Source organism: Petaurus breviceps, unplaced genomic scaffold (assembly GCF_028583685.1).
Source record: "Petaurus breviceps papuanus isolate PSGF00001 unplaced genomic scaffold, PetGlider_PUasm1.0 90977, whole genome shotgun sequence".
Taxonomy (NCBI): Eukaryota; Metazoa; Chordata; class Mammalia; order Diprotodontia; family Petauridae; genus Petaurus; species Petaurus breviceps.
The window spans coordinates 31,965,724-31,992,894 of record NW_027187391.1 but is presented as its reverse complement, the minus strand read 5'-3'; the positions used below and the strand labels follow the sequence as shown (position 1 = coordinate 31,992,894).

The window sequence follows — 27,171 nt, the reverse complement described above, 5'->3', positions numbered from 1 at the left end:
GCCTTACAATAGTCTGGATTTGGTCATCACTGGACCTGGGTTTGAATTTCAGCTCTGCTAATTTATTACTTGGGTCTGACCATGGGCAAGTCAACACTTCTCTGTCTTTCAGTTCTCTCATCTTTAAAATAAGGGAATTTAGAAACAAGAAAGGAAAAGTACATAATGATCCCTGTGGCCTGCATATTTAGTTTTAAGATGTAATGTTTTGGAGGTGTCTAGGTGGTACAGTGAATAGAGCACTGGCTGAGTTCAAATCTGGCCTCAGACACTTAACACTAGCCGAGTGACCTTGGGCAAGTCATGTGCCTTCCCCCCCCAAAAAAAGGCAAAAAAATAAAATAGAATGTAATGTTTTATTGTATTTTTTTAATATTTCCCCAAGTATGGTTTAATTAGGTTTAGGACCCACTGAGGAGTATTGTGGGCTGTGTATTTGACACATCTGTGCCTGGTCACTGAGGTCACTCAGCTCCAAACCCTATGGGAAAATGTAAGATCCCACTACTTTAAGCAAAGGAATTTAATTAGTGGTTTGAGAAACCATAAGCCTAGGAACCAAGAAAGAAGCTTCTCAACACCTAGGACCCAATAGAAAAGCAATTTAATTCAATTCAGCAAAACATTTATTAGGTGCTCTAGCAAGCAATGAAAAGAGCCCTGGATTCAGAGTCAGAAGGCTTTGTTTGCAAACCTTAAACCTGTAAAAACATTAGTTATTATCATTATTATCGAATGAAATGTTCTCCAAGTTCCCTTGCAACTGTGTGCAAAGCACTGTTCTAGGCTCTCAGGGAGAAACAAATTTTAAACAAGATGCATCTCTGCCCTGGTGGTCCATATGGTATGTCACTTGAGCATTTAGAAAGCTCCATCTGTGATAATATTAACCTTGGTTAATGATTCACCGTTGTACAGCAATTACTAATTTACATTATTTAGTCACTGATAAAGCCACTTAGAGCCACTAAACTATTTTAAGTATCTGAGGCCTCCAAATTACCCAATGCAAGCTCCTGTCAATTCACTCTTTAGACAGTATGAGGCTAGACCATCGCCAAAACATGACTGCTCCTCCAAAACTTACTCATGTCTCTCTGGTCTGGAAATCTTAGGAGGAGCCCTCCTCCAAGATTTTCTGATTTTGACATAGTTCACTAAACCAGTCCGCTGGCTCCTATTCAGCCAAAGATCAACAAGCATTTTTTTTTGAGGGGGACAGACAACGCAATTGGGGTTAAGTCACTTGCCCAAGGTCACACAGCTAGTAAGTGTATCAAGTGTCTGAGGCCACATTTGAACTTGGATCTTCCTGACTCCAAGGCCAGTGCTCTATTCACTTCGCCACCTAGCTGCCCCTTCAACAATCATTTTTTAAGTGCTTATTATGTGCCAGACACTATGTTAAACACTGGGAATACATATACAAGCAGAAAGACAACCCCTATGCCCTTAAGGAGCTTACATTTACAAAATACAGAAGTACAGAGCAGAACAGATTTTAATAATGATTTCCTTTTTCCCCCTCACTACAAAAAGTAACAAATTTTATTCTAGATTCCTTGTCAAAAGCAAAATGTTGTCTGGTCACTGACATTACCAGTACAATCCTGCCACATTCCTGCTAGGAAATTCTCACACACTCTTTCTATGCACTTTAGCAATGGAAATTGCTAACCCCCACATTTTGGGATTTTCCTGAAGTGTAGTCAAGGACTACCCCATATTTCTGAGCTTTAAGTAGCCACTGGATTCATAGTCCCTCAATCTTATCCTTCATAAGTGTTTCTTGCTGGATAATAACAAACTGAAGATGAACCGATAAGTACTTTTGCTTTCACAGCAGCAAACTGAATGAGGGCCAAAAAAGATGGTGATCCTTCCTATTCTTTCAAAAATCTGAATGCATCAGCATCAGTGATTAATGGTCAAACTTCAGAGAAAAGCCCCTTTCACTTGATCTGGAAGGAGTTGAGCCTGGCTTAATTGGTAGAAAGCTGATCTCAAAGTCAGGAATGGCTGTGTTCAAGTCCTGACTCTGATGTATACTGGTATTATGCAGCTGGGCAAGTAGCCTTTCAGTGAGTGTTCTAGGCAGCTGTCAGGCTTTAAGTATTGTTTCCTCACTCGGGAGTTCCTCATACTAATGAAATCAGAAGTCTTATTCTTGTCCTGTGCTGCACATGACTCTGGAGGCATTTTTGTCTCCATCCACTAAATGTTGTAAAGGGTTTGTAGAGTTGGGTTCATCCAAGGATCTGATTCCAGTGATTTAAAATGAGATAACAGTAGAGTGCTTTGCAAATCTTATATTCAACATACAAACCAGCTGTTAAAATACTTCCTTTTAGCATTCTAAGTTAGAATTGCAAATAATATTTTTTCAAGCTTTCAAAATTTAAAGTCATAGGACAAATAAATTCTCATTGTTATCAAGATAATTTTAAGGTGATCTCTAAACTGAATCGTTCATATCTTGTTATATATCAAAGATTGTTACACTTTGTGTTGCTCACATCAGGCTTCCACCCTTTGTTGTGCAGTCCTTTCAGTATCGTCCATGACCCCATTTGGGGTTTTCTTGGCAAAGATACTGGAGTGGTTTGCCATTTCCTTTTCCAGCTCATTTTACAGCTGAGGAAATGGAGGCAAATAGGATTAAGTGACTTGCTTAGGGTCACACAGCAAGTAAGTGTCTGAGGCCAGATTTGAACTCTGGAAGATGAGCCTTCTTGACGCCAGGCCTGACACTCTATCCCCTGCACCACCTAGCTACCCCATCACTTAAGGCCATTTCCTGTGGATGTGGCATCAAGAATATAGCCTTTAGCTCCATATCCTATTCCCTTCCTTATAGCACTGGACAGTAACACACTCTTGTATCTGTCAACTTGAAGCTAAAGAACACTATTTTACTACAGGCATGACATTAAATTCTTTCATTTGTCCACATCTTCTCACTGCCAACTAGAACTTCCAGGTCTCTCTTTTTTCTTCCTCAATGAGTATGGTTTGACATGTTAGTATTCCACATCACTTACTAGTTATTTAATGCTGGGAAAATAATTTAACCTCTTTCAGCCTCAGATTCCTCATCTGTAAAATGGAAATAATAATAGCACCTATAGGGTCCTTTTGAGAATCAAATAAGATAATATTTGTAAAGCACTTTGCAAAACTTAATATGCTAAATAAATTCTAGTTATCTGGCAATCACCTTAATCTTTGCCTTCATTCTTAATGTCTCCTTAAATACCTCGGACTACTAGAGTTCATCAACCTTCTCAACTCCCATGACCCTAAGCCAGCCACATCCAGGGATAGTCACACCTACACAAACTGTAGCCTCAAATTGTTCCACCTTTGAGACCTGGAACTCTGAAGTCGTCTTCTCTTTCCTCGCTCTTACTATTTATGTCTGCTTGGCATACTCTCTGATAACAGAGTGGCTATTTATCCAAGGACCAGCCTAGCTAAATTGAAGAGGTTCATCTGATGAAGGTCTCATTTCCAAGATATATGAAACTGATTCAAATATATAAAGACAAGAGCTATTCCCCAGTTGATAAATAGTCAAAGGACATAAACAGGCAGATCTCAGAGGGGGAAAAAAGCTATCTATAACCAAATGTTTGAAATGTCCTAAATCATCAATAATTAGAGAAATACAAAGTAAAACACTAATGTTATACTTCACATCCATCAAATTGGCCCAGTTTATGAAAAATGCTCTCATCACCAACTTGACTATAAGGTAAGGAATTTTTTGTCCACAACAATTCTTTAGGATTAGTCTTAGAGGTGTTTGTTGCAGACTATCAATGAAGTGTGCCATCTTGACATATGAGAGGATACAGATGGCATTTCCTCACTCTTAGGATTCCACCCTTTTCCATTTTTCTCCTAAGAGAGGCCACCGAGCATCTCAATCAGTGTTTTGCTTTCCAGTATTCTCTGAACTTTGTTTTAATGGATCCTCCTCTCTCTCAGATCACTGACCTGTGCCAAGGGTCATAGTTTTATTTTTGCCCTATTTATAATTTAGGGTTTTGCCAAAAGAGGTAATCTGTCAAATCCTGCCCCTTTCATTCCTAGAATTTTTCCATTTGTGGCAGGTACCTGAATGTAAAAGTATTATATTCTAAATTATTTTTTTTGTTCTTCCCCACTCACAGCTTACAGATGGGAATTCTGGTCAATTCTTTACTGTATTGGACTCCATCCCTTGTGAGTCCTGAACCCTTGTAGCTCTTTTCACCACTAAACCTTGGGATTGAGCCCCTGTTGCCCAGTATTGAATAGCTGACTAGTGAGACAGGTCCTAGACCAAATTTTCTCTGGGACAAACATTATGATCCAAATCTTTCATCAAAGTAAGAGACTGAGCCAAATGTATAGTGCTGCCACACTGAAAACATTGGTTATGGAGTGGCTGGGGAGCCTCATGGTAAAAGTTAAAATGTCTGACTCACCCTAGTGACCTAGTCTCAACTCTCTCTTCTTTTCTCAAAGAAACACTTCCCTATTCCAACCCCAATACCAATTACAGTAATGAATAATTATTTTAAAATTACTGTAAAAAATTATAGTAATTCATGACATGCCATCAACCTAAGAAAGTTATCATTGCCAGCTAGTCACCAGTTGGATGGGTTTATGTCTCTCTTCCCCACCTACCTACACTCCTGGACATGTATATCACTATTTATTTCATATCTTTTTTCTCATCAGAATCATTTGTTGGGGCAGCTAGGTGGCACAGTGAATACAGCACCAGCTCTGGAGTCAGGAGGACCTGAGTTCAAATCCAGCCTCAGACACTTAACCACTTACTAGCTGTGTGACCTTGGGCAAGTCACTTAACCCCGATTGCCCTGCCCTCCCCCTCCAAAAAGGAAAAAAAAGTTAAAAAAAGAATTATTTGTCTTTGTATCATAAAAATTTCATCCTTTAGAACTCTAATCTCTTATGGGCTAAGAACTCTCTGAAATCTACTCTCCCAAAATCTGGAGTACAGGTCAGACTGCTACAAGTTTATCCCACTTTGTTGTTGTTCAGTCATGTCCACCTTTTCAGGACCCCATTTGAGGTTTTCTTGACAAAGATATTGGAATGCCATTTCTTCTCCAGCTCATTTTACAAATGACGAACTGAGGTAAACAAGGTTAAGTGAACTGGGGTCACACATATAGTAAGTACCAAATTTGAACTCAAGATGAGAGTCTTTCTGACTTTATACAGAGCTAAGGAATGACGCTCATGTATGAAGGCTATTTAACATAAAATACTAATATAATGAACACAATGATAGCTCACATTTCTACAATGCTTCTGAACTTTCTACTGTACCACCTAGCTTCCCTTTATCCCACCTTGGTGGTCACTGAGTCTGAGGCTAAATGGTCACTTAAGAACTACATTATTTCTGCTTCAGCCACTGGTTCCTTCTAAATGGTCAGAATCAGATCCAGAGAGAAACAGCCCCTGTCATCATTTCCTACACCATTTCTTCAGTTAAATTACCTTTCAGACGAGTCAGGCAATCATCAAGATTTGGCCCTTTGAGGATATAAAGAAACGTAAAAGCAAAGCACCTGCCCCCAAGAAGTGCACCTTCTAAGGGGGGAGACAACATGTAAATAATGAAGCATATACAAGACACATTCAAGTAAGAGGGAAGGTAATTTCAAAGGAAAAGCACTCACAAGAGGGGAACTGGGAAAGGCCTCCCACAAAAGGTGAGATTTTAATTGAGTCCTGAAGAATTTATCAACTGCTCTACTTTTAGAGAAAAAGAGATGAAGTTGAGAGGAGAGGTCCCCTCATCATTATTATACCCAACATCCAACCTAATTTTGTGCTCTGTTTCCCAAGCTCATTATTAATTTTCTTCCTTCTCACTGGGTGGGTACTCCTACCACATTAGTACATCTGTTTCTACCTTCATTAATCATCACTTAAGAGCTCCCCAGCACGCTGCCCTGCTCCAGTCTGTAGGCTTCCCTGCATAAGTATATATTTGTAATATGCGGTACTGCTACATAACTCCTTTTACCTTATCTGTTATACTCTTCCATGACTATATTCCAGTCATAAGTCACCTCCTACCAAGTCTCAGTGATACTTATGGATCCAAATTTATCTGCCTTTAGATCTATAGTTCACTTTTTTATTACTCATATTTTATACATAAATATGTGAGACCTTGTGCTTTTATTACAGTCCCTCTTCTTATATTTTGTCTCATGAGAATTGCTGGTCTGCTCCACTGTTACCCTTCTACCTTTGTTGTACCTGCTACTTTCTGGTTTCACAGATGCACAGTTTTTTCCCTTACCATTCCATTTTCTTTTTTTTTCCTTTTTGTTTTTTGGTTTTTTGCTTTTTGGCAGAGGGAGCAGGGCAATTGGGGTTAAGTGACTTGCCCAAGGTCACACGGCTATAGTAAATGGTTATGTGTCTGAGGTGGGATTTAAACTCAGGTCCTCCTGACTCCAAGGCCCGTGCTCTTTTCACTGTGCCACGTAGCCATCCCGCCATTCCATTTTCTATGTAAAGTCCTTTTAATCAGACTTGTAAATTTCCAGGTCAAATGCATTTTCGCTTCAGGTGCATTCCATCTCTGACCAAGACATTCCTACCACAAAATCCAAACCATGATCTCAAGCACCATCTTTTTCACCAACCGTTCACTTCCCACAACTCTTTTCTCTTCTGGAGTCCCTACCTTCATTTAAGAACAGCAATGAAAACAATACTTTTGCCTCTAAGGTCTTCAGTTTCTTTCCCACCTCTTTATATTCCTTAGCAATGCATCCCAATTTTCTTCAGGATTTTTTCCCATATTAATCATCAAAATTAGATAATAATCATCATTTGACAAATCTGAGGAGACCAACCTGTAGTAGGGAAACCAACCTGCATTTTGTGCACGTATAATTGTTACTATGACAAAAACATACATTATGATCTCTGAAACTCTAAAATTCCTCCTTTCTAGAATGCAGACCCTCCATTCTCCATAACTCATACTTCTATCTCTTCCAGGTAACTTTGTCTTATTTGCTTTGGGGGGAGTGAGAAAGGAGAGGAGAGTTCAGGATCAGGCCTTACTCTAGACAGTCCTCTGACAGTTTATGTTCAACATTGGAATGAAATGAGAATCTTGAAGGTCACTCAACCGTTTAAGACATTCATTCAACAATAAGAGATTTACTGAATCACAGAAAAGGAAAGTCAATGAAGACATGCACCAATGACACTCTAAGTTGAATCAGCTGAGCAAATGTCCCGTGCTGCTGAGTTGCCCATTGTGGTACACCACCCAAGCATCAGAGAGTACCTGGGGCTCTGTGGGGCTATTTTGTAATCAGTGATATTAACAGCATGAGTCTTTGGTCCCTAGAGACAAGTTTGAAAATCAATTCAATCTTCTCAATCCCCCTTTGAGTTAGTGCCTTTCTTCTGTTGTTTCTCTCCAGTTTAGCTGCATTTGCTAATAGCTGCTTTTGCATATACCTGTTTGCATGTTGTCTCCTTCATTAAGACTGTAAGTAGCTTGAGAATAGGGATTGATCCCCAGCACTTAACATAGTACCTAGTTCATAAAAAATAATAAACATTTATTGCCTGAGGGAAAGCTAGTCCAACTTGCGTGGGTGGAGGCATGAGTTTAGGATATTATTCCTACTACAAGTTGGATAGGTTTCATTTGTGGTGTGATTTCCTCCATCTTCCAGGAGTTTTCACCTTCTTTTCATGAAATATAGTGGTATTCAACCCCTTGTTCAAGTATATTTCATCTTCACGTTGGAGATTCCAAAGATCCCCAAACCCTAATGTAATTAGGAACTTCCCTTAGCTGTTGTCTGAAAGAAGGTCTACAGTAGGAATCTGGCTTCCAGTCCCCTCTCACCTCTTCTATCCTCTTCTCCATTTGAACATTATGGCACCTTCCATCACCATCTAACTTCACTATGTCCACTTCTGACATTGGCTTAAAGAATTTTGAAAACTTAAAAGCATTGTAGAAATGTGAGTTATTATCATTATGTTCATCTATTAGTATCATTATGTTAAATAGCCTTCATACATGAGCATAATTTCTCAGCTTTGTAAAGCCTCACAATCTATCCCTGTTATGAGTTAGCTCAAGTAACTCACAAGGGCATGTTGGGAACTTATGACAGCAATCTGGGCTTAAGGGAAAAGACACCACAATTTAGACTGAACAGCCATTCTTTGTCCTCCATTTTTGTTGTTCACAGACATTTCTGGAATGGAGATGCTAAGTGCTCTGCTCTGACTAGCAAGGTGTTTGTTCTTAAAGCCTCCCTCCTTTAGTGGTTACCTAATGCTTTAGTGACTTGTCGGTTCTAATCTATTGAGAACTGAGAAGAACTAAAAGGATTTCAGTCTATTTTCTCAGTTCACCTCCGTCTCTTCTCTAGTGTTTATAGACCTCTTCTCTAATTTTTTCTCAAGAAGCCTGAGCTCTAGGACTTATTTGCAATTAATGATTTCGCAGTAGCCATAAGTCTCCCAGTGATTTCCCTGGTTCTGAAATGGAGACAGTATTTTGAATCAGTAGGGACTCCATTAATAAGACCTACTGCAATCAAGCAAAAAGAGAAGAAGCAGTGCAATGGAGCCATTTTTCTTTGCATTTCCTATTTTTTTAAATGGGTTGTAATTATTTCTCACGTTCAAATCTTTTTCTGGATGCATATAAATCGTATAGGATTACAACACCCCAATGAATCTAAATTTCTCATGGCAAATATATGTTGGAGCCTCTTTATATGGTTCTCAAAGTCTATGGGGTGGGTGAAATCATCTTTAAATGAAAGACTATTGTCATGAGGTTCTCTGTGTACTTCCAGCAATCAGGTATTTATAGGAAAACTCTATAAAAGAAGAATTAGGCTTATTCTGCTGGATCCCAGAAGGCAGATGTAGAAAAGGAACAAATTTAGTCTCATTGTAAGATTAAATGTATTGGGGGCAGGGGAAACTTCCTAACAATTAGAGTTATTCAAAGGTAGAACAACCTACTTTGGGGGATAATGGGTAGCTCATTTATGGAGGCCTTTAAGAAAAGTCTGGATAACCATCTATCAAATATGCTGGAGTGGGGGTTCTTTGATGGGGTATTAAACTAAAATGGCTGCTGAGGCTCCTTCCAATTCTGCAGTTCTGTGATACTGTGAAATGCTCTTGGATGAAGTTCCTTGGATAGCTCCCATAATATATACTTCTCCCCCATACCCAAATCCATGCCATGGTGAATTGTATTTGGAAAAATTTTTGTAAAAATTAAAGAAATGTTTATTAGAAATAAAGGCGTCTTTCTCATGTCATATTTAAGAAAAATAGTATGCTTCTACTTTGATCACTGGAGCAGCTAGGTGATTCTGTGGATAGAGCCCTGGGCCTGGAATCAGGAAGACCCGAGTTCAATTCCAGCTTTCTACACTTATTAGCTGTATGACCCTGAGCAAGTCACTTAATCCTGTTTGCCTCAGTTTCCTCATCCATCAAATGAGCTGGAAAGGGAAAGGGCAAAGTACTCCAGTATCTTTGCCAAGAAAATCCCAAATGGTGTTACAAAGAGTTGGACATGACTGAAAAATGACAGAACAACAACATAAGTTTGATCATCAAGCAAAACTGAAAATCCACTCGTGATGAAGTTAATTTTTTGTTGCTGCCTTCATCACTCAGGAATATTGCTTTATTATCCATTCTTCCCCATGACCAGTACTCTACTGCTAAATATATGAGGTGCATACGCCCTCTCCACACATGCATTGTAGGGAGACTGGAAATCTGAAAGAAGCTTCTTTCCATGTAGTTTTCTTTTAAAATTATTATTAATAATAATGTAATAATCATTATTTAAAAGACCTATGATTTCCTCAATGTGGAAATTTCTTCCACCAATGCAGATTGGAGAAGGGAAAAGGGAGGAGAAGGAAATAAGCATTTATATAGCACCTATTATAGTTTCCTCATTGGTTACTATAGTGCCCAGCACATAGTAGGTGCTAAGTGTTTGTAATTACAAATATCTTATTTTATCCTTATAAGAACCCCCCAGAATAGGCGCTATTATCCTCATTTTACTGCTGAAGAAACTAAGGCAAACAGAAGTTAGATGATTTCCCCAGGGTTAATTAGTAGTTGTATGGGGCTAGATAAGAATTCAAGTCTTCCTGACTTCAGGCATAGCGCTCTCTCTACTGTACCATCCAGATGCCATCTGTAGGATGAACTCTAAAAGGAAGACCTAAGATACAGAGAAATCCATTGACTTACCCCTGTTTTCATAGCAACTAATAAAATCAGAGGTCCTCTTGACTCCAAGTACAGCATTCTATAGATTGGGCTGTATTTTGGGCCCTCCTGGCTTAGAGTGAATGTCAATGGTAATTTTCTCCTTGGAAAAGCAACCCTGAGGGTCTTCCCCTCCCAGCTTGACTTTTTTTTCTTTTTTTCTAATTAAAGGGGCCATCTCTTGACTCACTTTTTAAAGAGGCCCATTCACTGAATGAACCTTACCTTACCTCACTTTGCTTTAGGTGAGTACATGAAAAGGCCTCAGCCTAAAAGGGTCAGGTTCTCCCATTGCATGCTGGGCCATCTCCAGTTGTCCTGAAGAATATCTGGTCACTGGACCCAGATGGCTCTGGAGGAGAAAGTGAAGCTGGTGACCTTGTACAGCCCTCCCTCACTCAAATCAAAGTCAACTGCAAGTCATATCATCATTTCTCATGGTCTTCTTTGAAAATGAAGAACAAACACAATAGCAACAGCATTCTATGCGCTAATACTACCCTGTCACAGCTGGAATAATAATAGCTTAACTTTATATAGCACTTTACAATTCCTCACAACAATCCCAGGACAGAGGAATTACAGGTATTATAAAAGCCCCACTTTACAGATAGGGAAACTGAGACTCTTCAGAAAGTAAGGTATCCCTGAATATGAGTCTAGAATATGTCTGTGTTTGGAAAAATTGGCACAGAATGAGTTTTTGCATCTTGACTATGAAGAGGTTCAGAATTTAGAAAAGAGAAGAGAATAAAGTAGAAAGATATTCTTGTTCTTCATTCCCAAAGATCATTCTGTCTTCTTTAATGAAACACAACTCAACAAATGCTCCTAGCCAGTCCTGCAAAATTTGCCTTTTTCTAAGAGCTAGTTTTTTAATACTCCATTTGCAAGGCTATCCTCCCCTCACTGAACTACTCAATGTCAGATAACCTTGGATTATGGTCACAGACCAATTACCTAATTTGTGTCTTCTCTAGGCTCCTTCTCTCCACCTCCCACTCTCCATCCCCTTTACTATTCTTAATTTTAGTTCTGGCTCCAAAGTTGTTTATTAGCATTTAACCTCCAGGAGAAATAGGATAAAGTGACTCCAAATGATGACTTTTTCTTTTGGGTTTAATGTTTTTTGAGGTTGAGAAAGTTACCACTTGGCTAAAAAGTGAGGTTTGAGAATTACCTACAAATTTCCATTATTCATTTACTCCCTGTGGTCCCTTCGGTCTGAGAACACTGACTGCATACACTTGCTTTGGTTGAATGAGGTAAGAAGGGTATAGCCAGCAGTGGGACAAAGTAGCTCTGATAAATCACTGAAATCCACAGATACTCCAAGGATCTCATTTCTGACTTGCTTCCCTCTAGAAAAACAGACTAATTTGATTTTGTCTCTCTTCCTTCTCCCTCTCTTCTGGTAGGCTAATAATAATTATGGAAGATGGTCAAAAAAGATAGTTCACAGAAAGAAGAGAAGCAAAAGAATATTAAGGATGGGGATCAATGAAAGCAAAGAATCATGAACCATTCCTACCCAATGCCTGGTCTGGAGGGTGATCTAAGGCAACCACAAGGGTTCCAGCTAGCTTACATACTAACCAATAGTGTGAAGGGTTTGGGGGCATTCCAGCCCCTCAGTTCTGTCTTTTTTCCATCTTCTGACTTCTTGCGCTATCAAGACTGGAGAAAGTGTCTGAAAATCATTCATACTTATTCAATAAAAACTGATAATAGCTTAGTCTTCTTTTCATGAGGTTGGGATGGCAGTGTGTTTACCTCAATAAGGCTTTAGTGGGGAGAAAAATGTTACATTAGACCTAACAATCTAATCTGACACAGAGAGTTCCCAAAGTTGATAGCATGACTGACTCTATAGACAAATAGCCTTCAGATTTGATTAAGGTGAAGCAAGAGTGACCAAATATAGCTGCATTATCAGGTACCAGATGTAGAAAAGAATGCCTCTGGCTGACGGAATGAAGTTCTAGTTGAGGACTCACAAGTCCCAGCCAGAAGGCAAGGGAAGGGTGTGAGGCAGGGGGACCTTCTGTCCTGAAATCAGGCCAATGGCCAGGGGCTTCCTCTGCCTAGAGGTCCAGGACTTTGTATAGTACAGAAGAGGAGGGGTCACAGATCTAGATCTGGAAAGATATTAAATATTATCGAGTTTGTCTCCCTCACTTTACATATGAAAAAACAGACCCAAATATTCTGCCTACAGTCACAAAGGTAAGAAATTAGAAAGGTGGCCTCAACCCCAACTTCTCTGCCTCCAAATCCTGTGGTCTATCCTTTCTGGAACACCACACTCATTTGTGTATAGAAAGGAAAGTACTCATTCTCTTGCCAAACCTCAAACTGCATTATAAAACAGCAGTCATGCAAACTGTCAGGTATTGGGTGGGGGGGGAGGGGAGAGAAGAGAGAGAGAGAACAGGCTAGATAATAGAGAATCAGAAACAATGAAACTCAATAATTTAGTGTTTGACAAAATGGAACACAAATTCCTTATATAGGGAAAAATTCCTTATTTGATTTTTTTTAAACTTAAGAAAACTAGAAAGCAATTGGACAGAAATTAGGCTTAGACCATACCTTACACTATAATTCTATATCTTAGTTGCACAACCTTAATATTAAAGATTATACTATGATACTATATTATACTATTATATATGCCATATAATATTAAAGATTATACTATTAAAGACTATACTATACTAATAAACATATTAAAAATTATACTATTAGAAGAGATGGGTAGGTAATGTCTTTTTAACCAAAAAAAAAGGCAATTACAAAAGGTAAAATAGATCTCTGATTACATGAAACTAAAAGCTACTACACAGACAAAATTGATGCACCCAGATTAAGAATGGAAGTGATTGAATGGGGAAAAAATTGTACCAAATATCTAAAAGGGTTTGGTATCTAAGATATATAAACAATTCATATACATGCACACATACATGTACATATATACATACACATACATTTGTATATGTATCTAAAATATATAAACAATTTATATGTATGTACGTAATATATATGCCATTCCCCAATACATAAGTAGTTAAAGGATATGAAAAAATGATTCTCAAAAGACTTGTGAAGCACTCACAAAAGAAATTTTTATTTTCATATTCATCAAAAAATGACCCAAGATAACTAATAAGAAAAATCAACATCAAAATTACCCTGAGGTTTCATCTTACTCCCTATACATTGGCAAAGATGACAAAAAATGTCAATAGTCAGTGTTGGAGAGGTTGTAGCATAATAGGCACCATTGTCGTTAGAACTGTAAAATGGTATGACTATTTTGGAAAGCACTTTGGAGTGATGCAAATCAGGTAACAAAAGTGTCCATATCTTTTGGACCAGTGACCCTATTAACTGGACTTATACTCTAAGGAAGCTATTCATTAGAAGAAAGTCCCCATATACACCAAAATATTTATAGCAGTACTTTTTGTAATAGCAAAGAACTAGAAACAAAGTAGATTGGAGAATGGCTAAGCAAATTGTGGTACATGGAATATTATTGTTCTGTAAGAAAATAATTTATGTAGTGAATACAGAGAAGCATGAAAAGATCTACACAAACTGATGAAGTGTGAAGTAAGCAGCCTAGAAAGTAATATACATAATGACTATATTAACATAAATGGAAAGAACAACCACACACACAAAATCAAAAGTGAATGATGTAGCAAAATTATGAAGATTACTTTAGCTAAGATATGAGAGGATATCCCTAACTCATCCCTTCATGGAAGTGTGAGGTCCATAGATGTTGCCTATTGTATATATTTTCAGATTTTTTCAATGCATTAATCAGTTGTGCTGATTTTTTACTCTTTTTTTCTTTTTTAAAAAATGTTTTTAACAAATATTATTTATTATATGATAGCTAAGAAGAAGAGAAGAGGAGATACTAGGGGAAACTATGATAATGTCAAAAACCCAAAAGATATCAATAAAAACTTCTTTTAGAAAAAGAAATACCTAACTTTAGTATCTGATGAATAAGAATTATTACATAAAATAGTACCACCCATCACAGATCTAGCCTACTCTTTCCCTCACTGACACTCCCCCAGTAATATCTTCAGAGTAAGTATCTTGGTATCTATACCTACAAAGGCTAGTACCTGGGATTTCTCTCTGAACTGAATTTTTCTTAAAAATTTAGTTTAAGGAAGATGGTGGCATAGAACCAGGAAAACTCCATGAGTTCCACCAATAAGCACCTCAAATATCTATAAAATATGACTCTAAACAAATTTTAGAGCTACAGAACCCACAAAGTGACAGAGAGAAACAAAACTCCCACTGAAGGCAGCCTGGCAGGCCAGCAGGAAGGGTCCATCATAGCCTGTTGGGAGCTGAGCCCAGCCCCATGTGAGCCCACAGTTTTAGCCCCAAGGTAGCCCCGACCAGCAGCAGCTGGAGTGAACCTCGGGAGAGTGGATCACCAGCAGCTGTGGTGGTTTCCAGAAATATCAACCCATAAATGCCAAAGAAAAAGTAAAAAGTCAGTGTAGAACTCTGTTGAAACTGGGGGGAACAGAGGCGTGGTCTGGCCTCTGACCCTGGAACAAGAAGCAGCGAAGGCACAGCAGCCATGCAGCCACCTCCACATGGCTACTTCAGAGCTCCTGGCCTACAGATTGTAGGGGGGCCAAGTGAACATTCAGAGTGTAATCTCTCTTGCTTTAACCTGCCTGGATCTGGATCACAGTCTTGGGTGGTGGTCCTGAGGTGTGTGACCAGTGAGCCAGAGCATGTGGGGGCTATAGAGACAGTGCCCTCCTAATAGCTCTGGCATCTGTGAAAACTCCAGAAATTTGGGACAAAGTTCTCTCCTCTCTGAAAGCAGAGTTCTACTGTAACAAAGAGCTCAAAAGTCAAATAATTGAGTAGCAACATGAGCAAGCAAAGCAAGTACAGCAATCCAACTTTAGACTCCTTTTTGGGGGACAAAAAGGATCAAAGCATGGAATGGGAGGAAGACAACAAAGTCAGAACTCCTGCACCAAAAGCTTCCAAGAAAAATATGACCTAGTTACAGGCCATGGAGGATCTCAAGAAGAATTTTGAAAACCAAATAAGAGAAATGGAGGAAAAATTGGGAAGAGAAATAAGAATGATGCAAGAAAATCATGAAAAGAGAGTCAACAACCTGACTGAAGAAAATAACACCTAAAAATAGATTAACTCAAACAGCAAAAGAGGCCCAAAAAGCCAATGAGGAGAAGAATGCCTTAAAAAGCCAAACTTGCCAGATGGAAAAAAGAATCTCAAAAGTTCACTGAAGAGAATGATTCCTTCAGAATTAGATTGGAGCAAATAGAAGCTAATGACTTTATGAGAAATCAAGATACTATTAAACATGTCCAAATAAATGAAAAATAGAAAGCAATGTGAAATATCTCATTGGAAAAAACACTAACCTGGAAAACAGATCCAGGGGAGATAATTTAAAAATTATTGGACTACCTGAAAGCTATGATCATAAAAAGAACCTAGAAATCGTCCTTCAAGAAATTCTCAAGGAAAACTGCCCTGATGTTTTAGAACCAGAGGGCAAAATAGAAATTGAAAGAATTCACCAATCACCTCTTGAAAAAGATACCAAAAAGAAAACTCCCAGAAATATCATAGCCAGGTTCTGGAGTTCCCAGATCAAGGAGAAAATATTACAAGCTGCCAAGAAGAAACAATTTGAATATTGTGGAAACACAATTAGGATAACACAGGATCTGGCAGCTTCTACACTGAGGGATGGAAGGGCTTGGAATATGATATTCCAGAGGTCAAAGGAGCTGGGATTAAAACCAAGAATCACCTACCCAGGAAAACTGAGTATCGTGTTTCAGGGGAAAATATGGTCACATTCAGTGGAATAGAGGACTCTCAAGCATTCTTGATGAAAAAAACAGAGTTGAACAGAAAATTTGACATTCAGATACAAGAAGCAAGAGAAGCACGAGAAGGTAAACAGGGAAAAGAAATCATAAGGAACTTATCAAAGTTGGTCTATTTACATGCCTACATGGAAAAATGACAATTGTAACTTATGAAACTTTTCTCAGTATGAGGCTAGTTGAAGGGAATATAAATGTGTGTATATGTATACATATATATGTCTATATAGGAGGGTTATGTGTGCATATGAATACATATGTGAGTGTGTATATATATGTATACAGGTATACATAGTCAGAGAGCACAGGATCAATTGAATAGATGGATGATAGTTGAAAGGTGAAATTGAGAGGTGAGAGAGGAATATAATTGAGAGGAGATGGGGAGAGACAGAATGGGGTAAATTATCTCATATAGAAGAGGCAAGGGATGACTGTTACAAAGCAGAGGAAGAACAGGTAGGCAAAAGGGAATGTCAATCTTACTCTCATTGAATTTGGCTTAGGGAGGAAACGACATACACACTAAATTGGTTATGCTGCCATACAGGAAAGTAGGGTGGAAGGGGATAAGAGGGGGGATGATGGAGGGAAGGGCAGATTGTGGGGGAGGGTAGTTAGAAGCATATACTTTTGAAAAGGGACAGGGTCACAGCAGAGAATTGAACAAGTGGGGGGGGTGGGATAGGATGGAGGAAAATATAGTCAGTCTTTCACAATATATCCACTATGGAAATATTTTCATAGCTACACATCTACAACCTATGTCAAATTGCTTATTTTCCCACTAAGGGTAGGTGACAAGGGAGGAAGGGAAAGAACCTGGAATTCAAAGTTTTAAAACCAAACATTTAAAAAATATATTTTATATGCAACTGGGAAATAAAATATACAGGCCCTGGGGTATGGAGATCCATCTTGCCCTACCGGAAAGTCAGAGGGAGCTTGGGGTAGGGGTATACAGTGGGATCACTGTTTTGGGGTGGTGGGTAGGGGAAAGATGGGGAGAAAATTTGTAACTCAATATCTTGTGGAAATAAATGATGTAAACTAAAAAATAAAAAAAATTTAATTTAAAAAAATTTAGTTCAAGTCTGTATTTTATGCTAGATAGATAGTTAATAGATAGATGGCATGTGTGAAGCATTTAGTATGTGTCAGTCACTGTGCTAAGCAAGAACTGGTTATACAAACTGCTTCTGTTTTGCACTATTGTTATTTATATGGTCTATATCTTAGTTCCCTTTCTAAATTGCCATTTTTTAAGGATGTGGGAATGAGGAATATATTTCACATGGAATTTCAATTTATTTCTAGCTTCCTCATCTGTAAAATGGGAATAATCATAGCACCTAATTCACAGGGTCATTATCCCAAATGGGATAACATATGTAAAGAGATCTGCAAACCTTAAAGTGTTATGCAAACATTAGCTATCATTATTTATCATTTACTTATCCCTCTCTCAATACAATGACTTGGCTTGCAGGAGGCACTTACTAAATGTCCATTGCATGAATAACTGAATAAGCCTGTGGTCTTACTGTGTTAATGACTTTGGTATTATGTCTGCTTTAGTTTTCAGGACTTTATCTCCTGTCCTTCTTCACTATCCTCATCGGGCTGGTTCTCTACTCCTCCACATCCACATACATAGCCCAGGACCCTCGGGTATACAAGCAGTTTCGAAACCCATCAGGAACTGTTGTAGACTTACCAGCCTCTGGGCAGGTGGAACCTTCAGTCACCTATACCAGCCTAGGTCAAGAGATGGAAGAGGAGCCCCATGTGCGAGTTGCCTAGGATTAGGCCGTCTCAAGCCACTGAGGATCACTCAGTGGCCATGTGTATGCCCATCATCTCTGTATTGTACATAGAGAAAGGTATTTACCAGGTGCAGTTTACACAGGTGAGCTGCAAGGTAGCAAATCTGAAAGCCTCTTGCAAAGAACAAGCTCATTGTCCCTGGAGACCCAGACTCCAAAACGTCCTATTTGGAGAGGTGTCTGTCTAGGGTATACACTGACCACAATTCCCTCTGCATCAATTACTGTGAAATGTTTTGAATCAAAAGCTAGTATTATTATTGTTTTTTATTATTACTGTTGTTATTATTGAACCAATATTTAAGAGGGGATTTTGCACACCACCGCTACCCCTACCCCAAATATAAATTAAATTACTACCAGTTCCACAAGCAGTTGCATAAATCCCACTTTTCTATGGCAAGTCACTTTTTAAGAATCATATTTAATTTTTTTTTGCATAGACTTTGTGAGTGATGCATGCTGCAGGAGCTCCACCCCAGAAAAAAATTTAGTTCGCCTAGGAATTGGTGGTTTATGGATAATCCACCACCTGTTGGATTGCTGGCTCAATATGTCATCTGTGCTGTGACCCTTGTGGGGAGGGGCAACTGACCATATAATTCTCTATTCTAGGAATAGATCTAAAATGAGCATTTTAGCCTTTTTGTATTTGCAATCACCACATACTCCTCCAGGCCATTGCCTTCTGTTGTGCCATAAGGTTTCTGCCAACCAGGTCCCTATGATAAATAGGGTCAGGGATGTATCATTGCTATGGGTTATGGGGAAACTCCAGAAACAGTCATTTTTTTTGAAGGTATTTGTTTTCACCCAAATTTATCTTCCCTTATGCTTCCTCTTTCTTCCCTACCCCACAAAAAAAAATTCCCAGTGTTTTATTTTCCTCCTCCTAGATCTTTTTCAGTGAGATAATATGGAACAGAATTAAAGCACTTGAAGAAGCCAATCCTATCTACGAATTGTGAGGCTTCCTTTTTTCTAAGTGTACCAATAAAGAAATTGTGTTCATTTTGTAAGTTTAACTGATTGTGCCACCCACCTAAAGAGTTTAGGAACAAAGGCAGTACAGGCATCCAGAGCAATTCAGTTGACTTGACACCATCACAAAGGTAGAGATACCATCATTTTACATTTATGCATTTGAGGAATGTTTGGTATCCATCTGGCAAGTAGACCTAATTTTTTAAGATATTACATTCTTAATCTGTCTTGCTTTTTTCCTCTTGAGTAACAAGAGTCTAATGGGTCTTTTATTTTTTTTTCTCCTGAAAATGACTCTTTTTTTTTTCAAGGAATAGAAGTCAAGAATCAAAAAAGGGCCCACCTAATTTCCCAGTTCTAGCTGTAACCTGTGAGTATATGAAATATCTTCTATGTTTGGTTGATGCAGAAAAGGCAAAAGGTATAGAAAGAAAAGGTAAATGTTTGTGAGAATTTTTAGAAGTCAGATAAACATCTGTGCAAATATTAAGCACACCAATTTAGACCATAGGGTTTCTGCAAAGTAGAAAGGAGCATTTGTACTACTTTTGACATGCTAAAATGGCAAGGTAATTCTAAAGAAGAGGCCAGTGCTCCCACTAAAATGGAAAGCCATGCCTTAGTATTCTTCTGAAAGTGTGTAGATTTGGTTTTGTATTTTTCAACCACAGAGGGAATAATCTGGCCAGGCCCTCACTCCAAGAGAAAGATCCCTTGGGACAGGCAATAAAAACACTTCTGTTCAAAATCCATTGTCTTCTCAGATAACTTAAAATAATGTGTTTCTTTTCTTGAAAAATCACTGTGCTAAAATTCTCCCAATCCTGAAGAATCCTGCCATCTCCTGTACTCTCTGCTACCTTTTAAACCAATTAAATACCTTTCTCTGAACATTATGTCTATTTTGGTCTAAAGACCTTTAAAGACTGTGGTTTTATTTTTGTGTTTACATTCCTTCATTTTGCATACTTTTCTTGATTTACCCTGTTTTTAGTATTTATTTTTTAAGCCAAATGTTTGTAGTCTTCTTTTTTATTCATTTTTATGAGACTAATTAGTAGATGTTTAGTAGTCTTATTAGGAACAACTGGATTGAAGGCATTTCCAAGTCAGTTCACTGACTTGGGAGTTTTTAAAAATTTAAATTATAAAAAAAGGTTTGCAATCAACAGATGGCTTAAATCTGCCATTTGAAACATTTTTATAGAATATTTCAATTGACTCCATTGTATGGAAACCAAGTGTGAATGTTTAGAAATGCACTGTACACCCTTCATCATCACTCAGCAAACTCTCCTCACAAAGACCTTCCCATCACTGGAGTCACTTACAGTGTTGCTTTCTTTCTTCTCTAGGTAAAGAGGTGAATAATGTCCTGAACTGACCCCCAGATCAGAAGGGTCTGATGGGTCCCCAAGGGAAAACAGTGGCATATAAGCCTTCCTGTTGTATACAAATATTAATTAGCCTAGTAAGGAAAGATGATAAGGGGGAAGGTAGGAAGGATAACCTTATTCTAGGCGTTCTCTTTCCTATAATTTCAGAACTTCTATAGACACCAGCAGCAATTCAACTCTTTAGCTCACAACTCTCTACTGATTGAATAAGACTTTAGCAGTATGGGGCAGTGGTTATACAAATAAACCAGAACTCTTGTCAACACCACCACCCCTTGGGAACTGAGCAGCCCTTAGCAAGATAATTTTTAGCTACTAAATGGAAACCTACCTAACCCCTCCCCACCTGAGGGAGGGCATGGACCTCCCAGAATCATGGTTAGGAGACAGAGTTATCTTGGTTCCAACTTTCCACAGCTGCAAACTTGGAAACACACAACATGGTAGACCAAGCAATTGAAAAAAAATTGCATCACTGTGTCATAATGGAAAAGTTTCAGTGTTTAGTTTAGATATTGCTAACTTGTGCTATTAACCTTCTGACAAGCGTGTAGTATGTTTTCTGTTTCGTTCTGTTTTCGTTAAAGCCATTTCATAGTCCCAAGCTAGCTAAAAGGAAAAACTTTACCCCATGGGTAGGATTCTACTGGTAAGCCCCATAATAAGCACACTAACCCCGACCATTGCAAATGGGAATCTAAACCAAAAAGAAAAGAAGAAAAAAAAAAGAATCTGCACCAACACGCTGCATCAACACTTTCTCCATTTTTGATATTTTGCATGCTCCTATATGGACTGGCTGTGGCAATGTAATGCCTGTATAATGTTTTCAAATAAAAATAAATGCTTTATGAAAGCAAAGGTTATTGGTTTCCTTGCCTGTTTCTTTGCTGTTATGATGTCAGTCGAGGCTCTCTTGGGATGCTGAAAATAGCAAGAAAAGCAGATAGCAAGCAGAGTGCGCCCCAAAATAACCCAGGAGAAAGCATTTCCAAATTAGGTAGGAGTACAGTGGGCCCCCAGAGATCTGCCTTCAAAGGCAGAACTGATAGTGTTTCTAATCTGCTGAATTAATTATTTATCCAGTTATTTAAGGAGTTTTGTCCAAGCCCCCAAGGAAAAAACAAATCGAACAGTTAAATCTTGCCCACCAATTAAAGTTCTACACAAAAATTATAAAGGTCAGAGGACACGGCCCTTGGCATCTTCTGCTATCATGCAAGTTGAAAAATGAAAGAGAGGTAGGTGCCTCATACATTTCTACCCAGGACCCACTTCTGCAATCATTCCATACTCATCCCAACAGCTTACAAACTCGTAAACACCTCACTTTAGACCTTATATAGCACTAGAGTGAACAGTGCAGAAGTTTACATGGTTTTGACCTATGTGTTTACAGTAAAACCTCACCAATTTGGATTGGTTGGTAAGAAGGTCCAGCTATATTGTAGAATATTTATTTTTAAATTATTTACAAGGAAATAGAGTAATAAAAATGGCTAAAGTGTTAATCACATGAAGTTCCCTCTGGGTCTTCTTTTATGGCTACAAAAGGTTTACTTGTAATTAGTACATTAATCATTTATACCTAAATACATTACCAAGTTTTAATAAACAATTTATTCTCCAAAAATAAAATATTTCTCATTCCCATTCACCCCAAATGTTGATGACACTGTTCATTTGCTTAGCAAGTCCTTTCTTTTTATAGAGTACTGAGCAGCCCATTTCAAAATTCTTAGCAATTCTGATTTAGTGAAAGCCAAATGAATAAAATGTGAAACAGTTTCATATACTATCAGAGCATAAGCTAATTCAGAGAAATTATTCAGCTTCAAATCCTTTTGACATTCCCTATCAGCTTAAGGCTGTTATGTACAAAGGGAGCATTCAGTCAATTTTGTTCATTACAAGATTGGAATGAGAGTAAGGTTGGAAAAAAAAAAAGTAAAATTAAGCAAGGGATCTTAAAATCACCTTATTACTCTGATGATTCATAGGTAGAAGAACAATCTCTTAAAAAACTGGTATTCAGATCACAAGCTGGCTTAATATTAGGCAGAGAAATAAAAGACACAGGTGTTAGACTTTCGATTAAGTGTTAGATTTTTCAGTTAAGACTTTCACATGCCATCTTGGGAAAGGAGGGAGAGAAAATTTAAAACTTATGGAAGTGAATATAGAAAACTAAAAATAAATAAATTAATAAAAAGGGGAGGAAAAAAAGAAATGTTCACACTGTTTTCCCCTTGGATTTCTTTTTAATTCCTTTCCTAAAGGAATGGGGGGAGGAGGGGAAGCAGGAAAGAGCTTTGTGAACATTTATGCTAATCTTTTAATTTTTTTTAATTTTTAAGAAAATGCTTTAAAATGTTAGTTCTTCCTTCTAAAGCCTAGTAGGCAAGACAACAATTTGGCTATTCTATGTGACTTGTAAATAGTGTCTTTCAAATAAATGATTTGTGAATTCTATGTCATTTTTATCTCCTGGTCTTCCATATTGACCTTACTTAAGCCATTTGTCCAGCAGACCATTAATGGCTTGGCAAACCAATTAACTCAGTCAAACAAATCAATTATTCATTATGAATTCTGGCCTTTTATTCCCCTTGTTGTCAGGGATGTTTGAAAAGGATAGTCAGAATGCAGCCTGAAAGATTCTACACTTAATCAGACTGATTTCTATCAATCACTAAATTCACATACCATTGTTTGAGGGGAAAATCTCTCCTGCCTGGTACTGGTTCTGCCTACTAGTTTGAGACATGAGTCTGCCAAGACTCCTGATGAAGCATCCTAGACTTTACACTGAGTCTCTTTCTACACAATTACAAACCAGTGGAGAATATGCTGACGGACAATAATAAATCCCATTTTCATAGCTGTATAGTCTCCAGATCTCATTTAATCCTCCCATCAATTACATCTAGTAAATAACTTGTTAAAGTTTATAAAATATTTAATAATGATAAGAAGAAAGAATAGCTAACATTTACTATGCACTAAGCACTTCATAAATGTTCTCTCATTTGAGCCTCACAACAATACCATGAGGTAATTACTATCATTAGACCCATTTTACAATTCAGGAAACTGAGGCACAGACCAGTTAAGTGACTTGTCCAGAATCACACAGAAGTGGGATTTGAACTCGTGTCTTTCTGGCTCCTGGCTCAGCACTCCCTCCACTGCAACACATAGCTGTCCCAAATAAATGCTTTACATACATTCGCTCATTTAATCCCTATAATAACCCTACGAGGTGAATACTATTATTATCCCCATTTTACAAGAGAGAAAACTGAGTCACAGAGCAGCTAAGTGACTTGCTGGGAGTCACACAACTAGTAAGAGTCTTAGGCAAGATTCAAACTCCAGCTTTCCTGACTCCTGTTCCCACACTCTACCCACCATACTTTCTAAGTCTTGGGCAAATTCTTGGGTGAGAGCTCTAGAATGAGTTCTTGAGGGAAGCTTAGGTTTTGAGATTAACATAATGAAGGAGAGCCTACTTTTCCCCAGCTTAATGCCATGTCATAGGCTGAAACATATTGAATTCAAAACAGACTGAATGGACCAGAGCTCAGACCCAGTGCAGTCTCTTATTTTCATGTAATTCTTTCTAGGATTTCTAACTTACAGGTTTGTTTTTTGGGGCTCACCATGAATAATCATTTTTAGACTTGTATCATTCCATAAAGGCAACCCAAAGTCTGCCTTCCTACAATTTATCACTAACTTGAATCAAGGCAGTATAATATAGCAGAAAGTGCTAGATTTAAAGTCAGAGGACCTGAATTAAAATCTTATTTCTGCTACTACTACCACCTCTATGACCTTACATAAGTCACTTAACCAGTTTGAGACTTTTTTTCATTTGTAAAATGAGGGGACAGGAGGTCTGCTCCAATTTTAATCTATGATTCTGTGTATCTATTAATCTATCAGCAAGCATTTATTAAACACCAGATTGTAAAGGATACAAAAACAAAAATGAAACAGTCCCTGCCCTTAAGGAGCTTTCATTCTATTGAAGGAAACAATATGTGCACAATAATAGATGAATTACATACTGTGTTTCCCCGATAATAAGACCTATCCTGAAAATAAGCCCTCCCCTTACTGTGTAAGATTCCTCTAAAATAAGCCCTCCCCCAAAAATAAGCCCTATTGAGATTGCTACTGTAGTGAAGGTAATCCCCTGTGCTACACGCTACATTACGGTACCCTCTGTATGCACCATCTCCCCCCCCAGTGAAACGCACACCGCGCTCCAAGCTGCATCCAATCAGAGCTGCAGCAGTGAGCGCGTCATCCTGTTCTTCCCCAGTGATTTGCTTATTGAATAAAGGTACATTTTTTTGTTCACATTTACCTGTTTATCAAAATTGCTGTCAATGTTCATTAAAATAAGCCCTCCCCTGAAAATAAGCCCTCTGGTGTTTTTCTGTCCAAAAAACTAATAAGACAGTGTCTTATTATCGGGGAAACACGGTATATGAAATAACTATTACATCTATTCAGTTTTAAAGGAGCTCCTCAAAGGCAGGAGATGCTTTCTTTCTTCTTGTTATTGCCTCTAACATACAATAAAATGGTTTTCATAGTAGATACTTAGCAAATTTTTTTTAAAGCATGAATAAAGACAGAGCAAATAAGAATTGTTTGACCCATGAATTTAGAAATCCAGCCTCAAAAGTTAATTACAGTAGAGGCATATATGCACATTTGGGCAGTGAGGTGACACATTGAATAGACTGCCAGGCCTAGAATCTGGAAGACCCGAGTTCAAATTCGACCTCAAACACTAGCTTTGTGACCCTGGACAAGTCACTTAACCCTGTTTGCTTCAGTTTCCTTGACTGTCAAATGAGCTGGAGAAGAAAATGGCAAAACACTCCAGTATCTGCCAGGAAAACTCCAAATGGGAATGCAAAGAGTTGAACATGACAAACCACTGAACAACAATGTACATACACTTAAAAGAAAGAACCCCTGTAGGGTGGCTAGGTGGCTCAGTGAATAGAGCACTGACCCTGGAGTCAGGAGGACCTAAGTTCAAATCTGACCTCAGACACTTAACACTTAGTAGCTGTGTGACCTTGGGCAAGTCACTTAACCCCAATTGCCCTGCCCTCCCCCCTCCAAAAAAAAAAAAGCTGCTGTGCTGAAGAAAGTTGGATTTCCCTGGTGAGACCCAACTAGCAACCAATAGCAGTGGCTTAGAATCTGGCTGGACCTGACATTTTCCCAGCCTGCTGTTCTCTACTCTCTTGACATTTCATTAAGTGGAAAGTGGCGGATTGCAGGTGGAGGTTACATTGCCTGTTCTGGCATAGAAGTATGGGAGCCCTCTCTGGGTCTTCTCCCTCATCTATAAAGTGAGGGGGATGGACTAGATGATTCTGGAGGTTCCTTCCAGCTCCAAATCTAAGATTCTAAGACACCCTGGTCATCCTTTGCCCTTCCTGGTTTTCTGAATCAAAGAAGACCATGGATCTGCCTTGCTGCAGTTTGCGGCTGGTACCTGCACACTCTGTGCATTGATGTATGTTAAGTAACAGTAATAATCGCAGTTTCACAGCTGGCTGGCCAGTTGCCAATTTCACAGTAAAGTAGCAAAATAATCAAAAAAAATCTTTCTGCTCTTAAAATGACTTTTCCTAAATGAAATGACTAAAGAGAAAGGAAACAGGCTAATCACCAAAATAATCAAAACAGTCTCATTATGAGGCTCCCTGTGAGCTTTTGTTTGAATTCTCCAATGTAGTTTCTGGCATTAAATAGAATTTTAAAAAGCTAAATAGGTCACATATGCACACAAATGGTTGGATAACTCTTAATATTCCCCAAGATTCTGCCTACCAGCCTATGTTTTAATTAAAAGGAAAATTGTCGGGAAGGGAGGACAACTCAGCTCAGTGAGCTGGATATCAGTTTCCAGGGTCCTCTTCACTTTGCCTTCTTTTTTTAAAGGCATGAGCTCACTGATGAGATGACCCCAGATAAGAATGATACTCGTTTCATTTTGAATTCTCTCAGACTTTTTCCTATGAAAAAATATGCTTTTCAGGAAAAAGATGTCACATTCTTGGAAGACCTGGAGACTTCATTAGGACCAAGGTAGAGCTTTTGAATCAGCACAACAGGTGGTCATGATCATAGAAAGATACTCTTCTAAGAGGCTGCATGGTATGATGAATGGAAGTTGGACTTAGGAGGCAAGGGGTGGGAATGATCAGGAAGACCTACTTTTTAAACTATTTCAGATACATGGGCAAATTATTCAACTTTTCAGTCTTGGTATCATCATCCCAACATTTAGCCCAGTGGGTGGCACTTGGTAGGCATTTAATAAATGTTTATTGACTGATCATCTATGAAACAGAAATTATTAATAGTTGCTACCTAGGATCCTAGATAAAAAGCTGGAAGAGATCACAGAGGCCAACTAGTCTAACCCCCTCACTTTGCAAATATGGAAACCAAGGGTCATGAAGGTAAAGTGACTTGCCCGAATTCATACAGGGAGTAAACATCGTAAGACAGGAACCCAAGTTCTATGATATTAATTGGGGGGGAGGGAAAGATAGGGAGGGAGAGGGAGAGGAGAGAGAGAGAGAAAGGCAGAGAGAGGGGGGGGAGGAAGAGGGAGAGAGAGAAAGGGAGAGGTTGTGAGAGAGAGGGGTGGGGGAGGGAGGG

The 27,171-nt window shown here is 38.5% G+C and overlaps 1 protein-coding gene across 3 annotated transcripts in view; it reads left to right on the top strand.

The window, feature by feature from the left end:
- SLC35F1 (solute carrier family 35 member F1) overlaps positions 1 to 21,335 on the top strand; it is a 567,357-nt gene extending 546,022 nt beyond the window's left edge. For all 3 annotated transcript variants that reach the window (XM_069076972.1, XM_069076975.1, XM_069076973.1), the window contains exon 8: positions 17,841 to 21,335. In XM_069076972.1, coding sequence (XP_068933073.1) covers positions 17,841 to 18,065 — 225 coding nt within the window. In that variant the 3' untranslated portion in view covers positions 18,066 to 21,335. The remainder of the gene's footprint in view (positions 1 to 17,840) is intronic.
- The last annotated feature ends 5,836 nt before the right edge of the window (positions 21,336 to 27,171 follow it).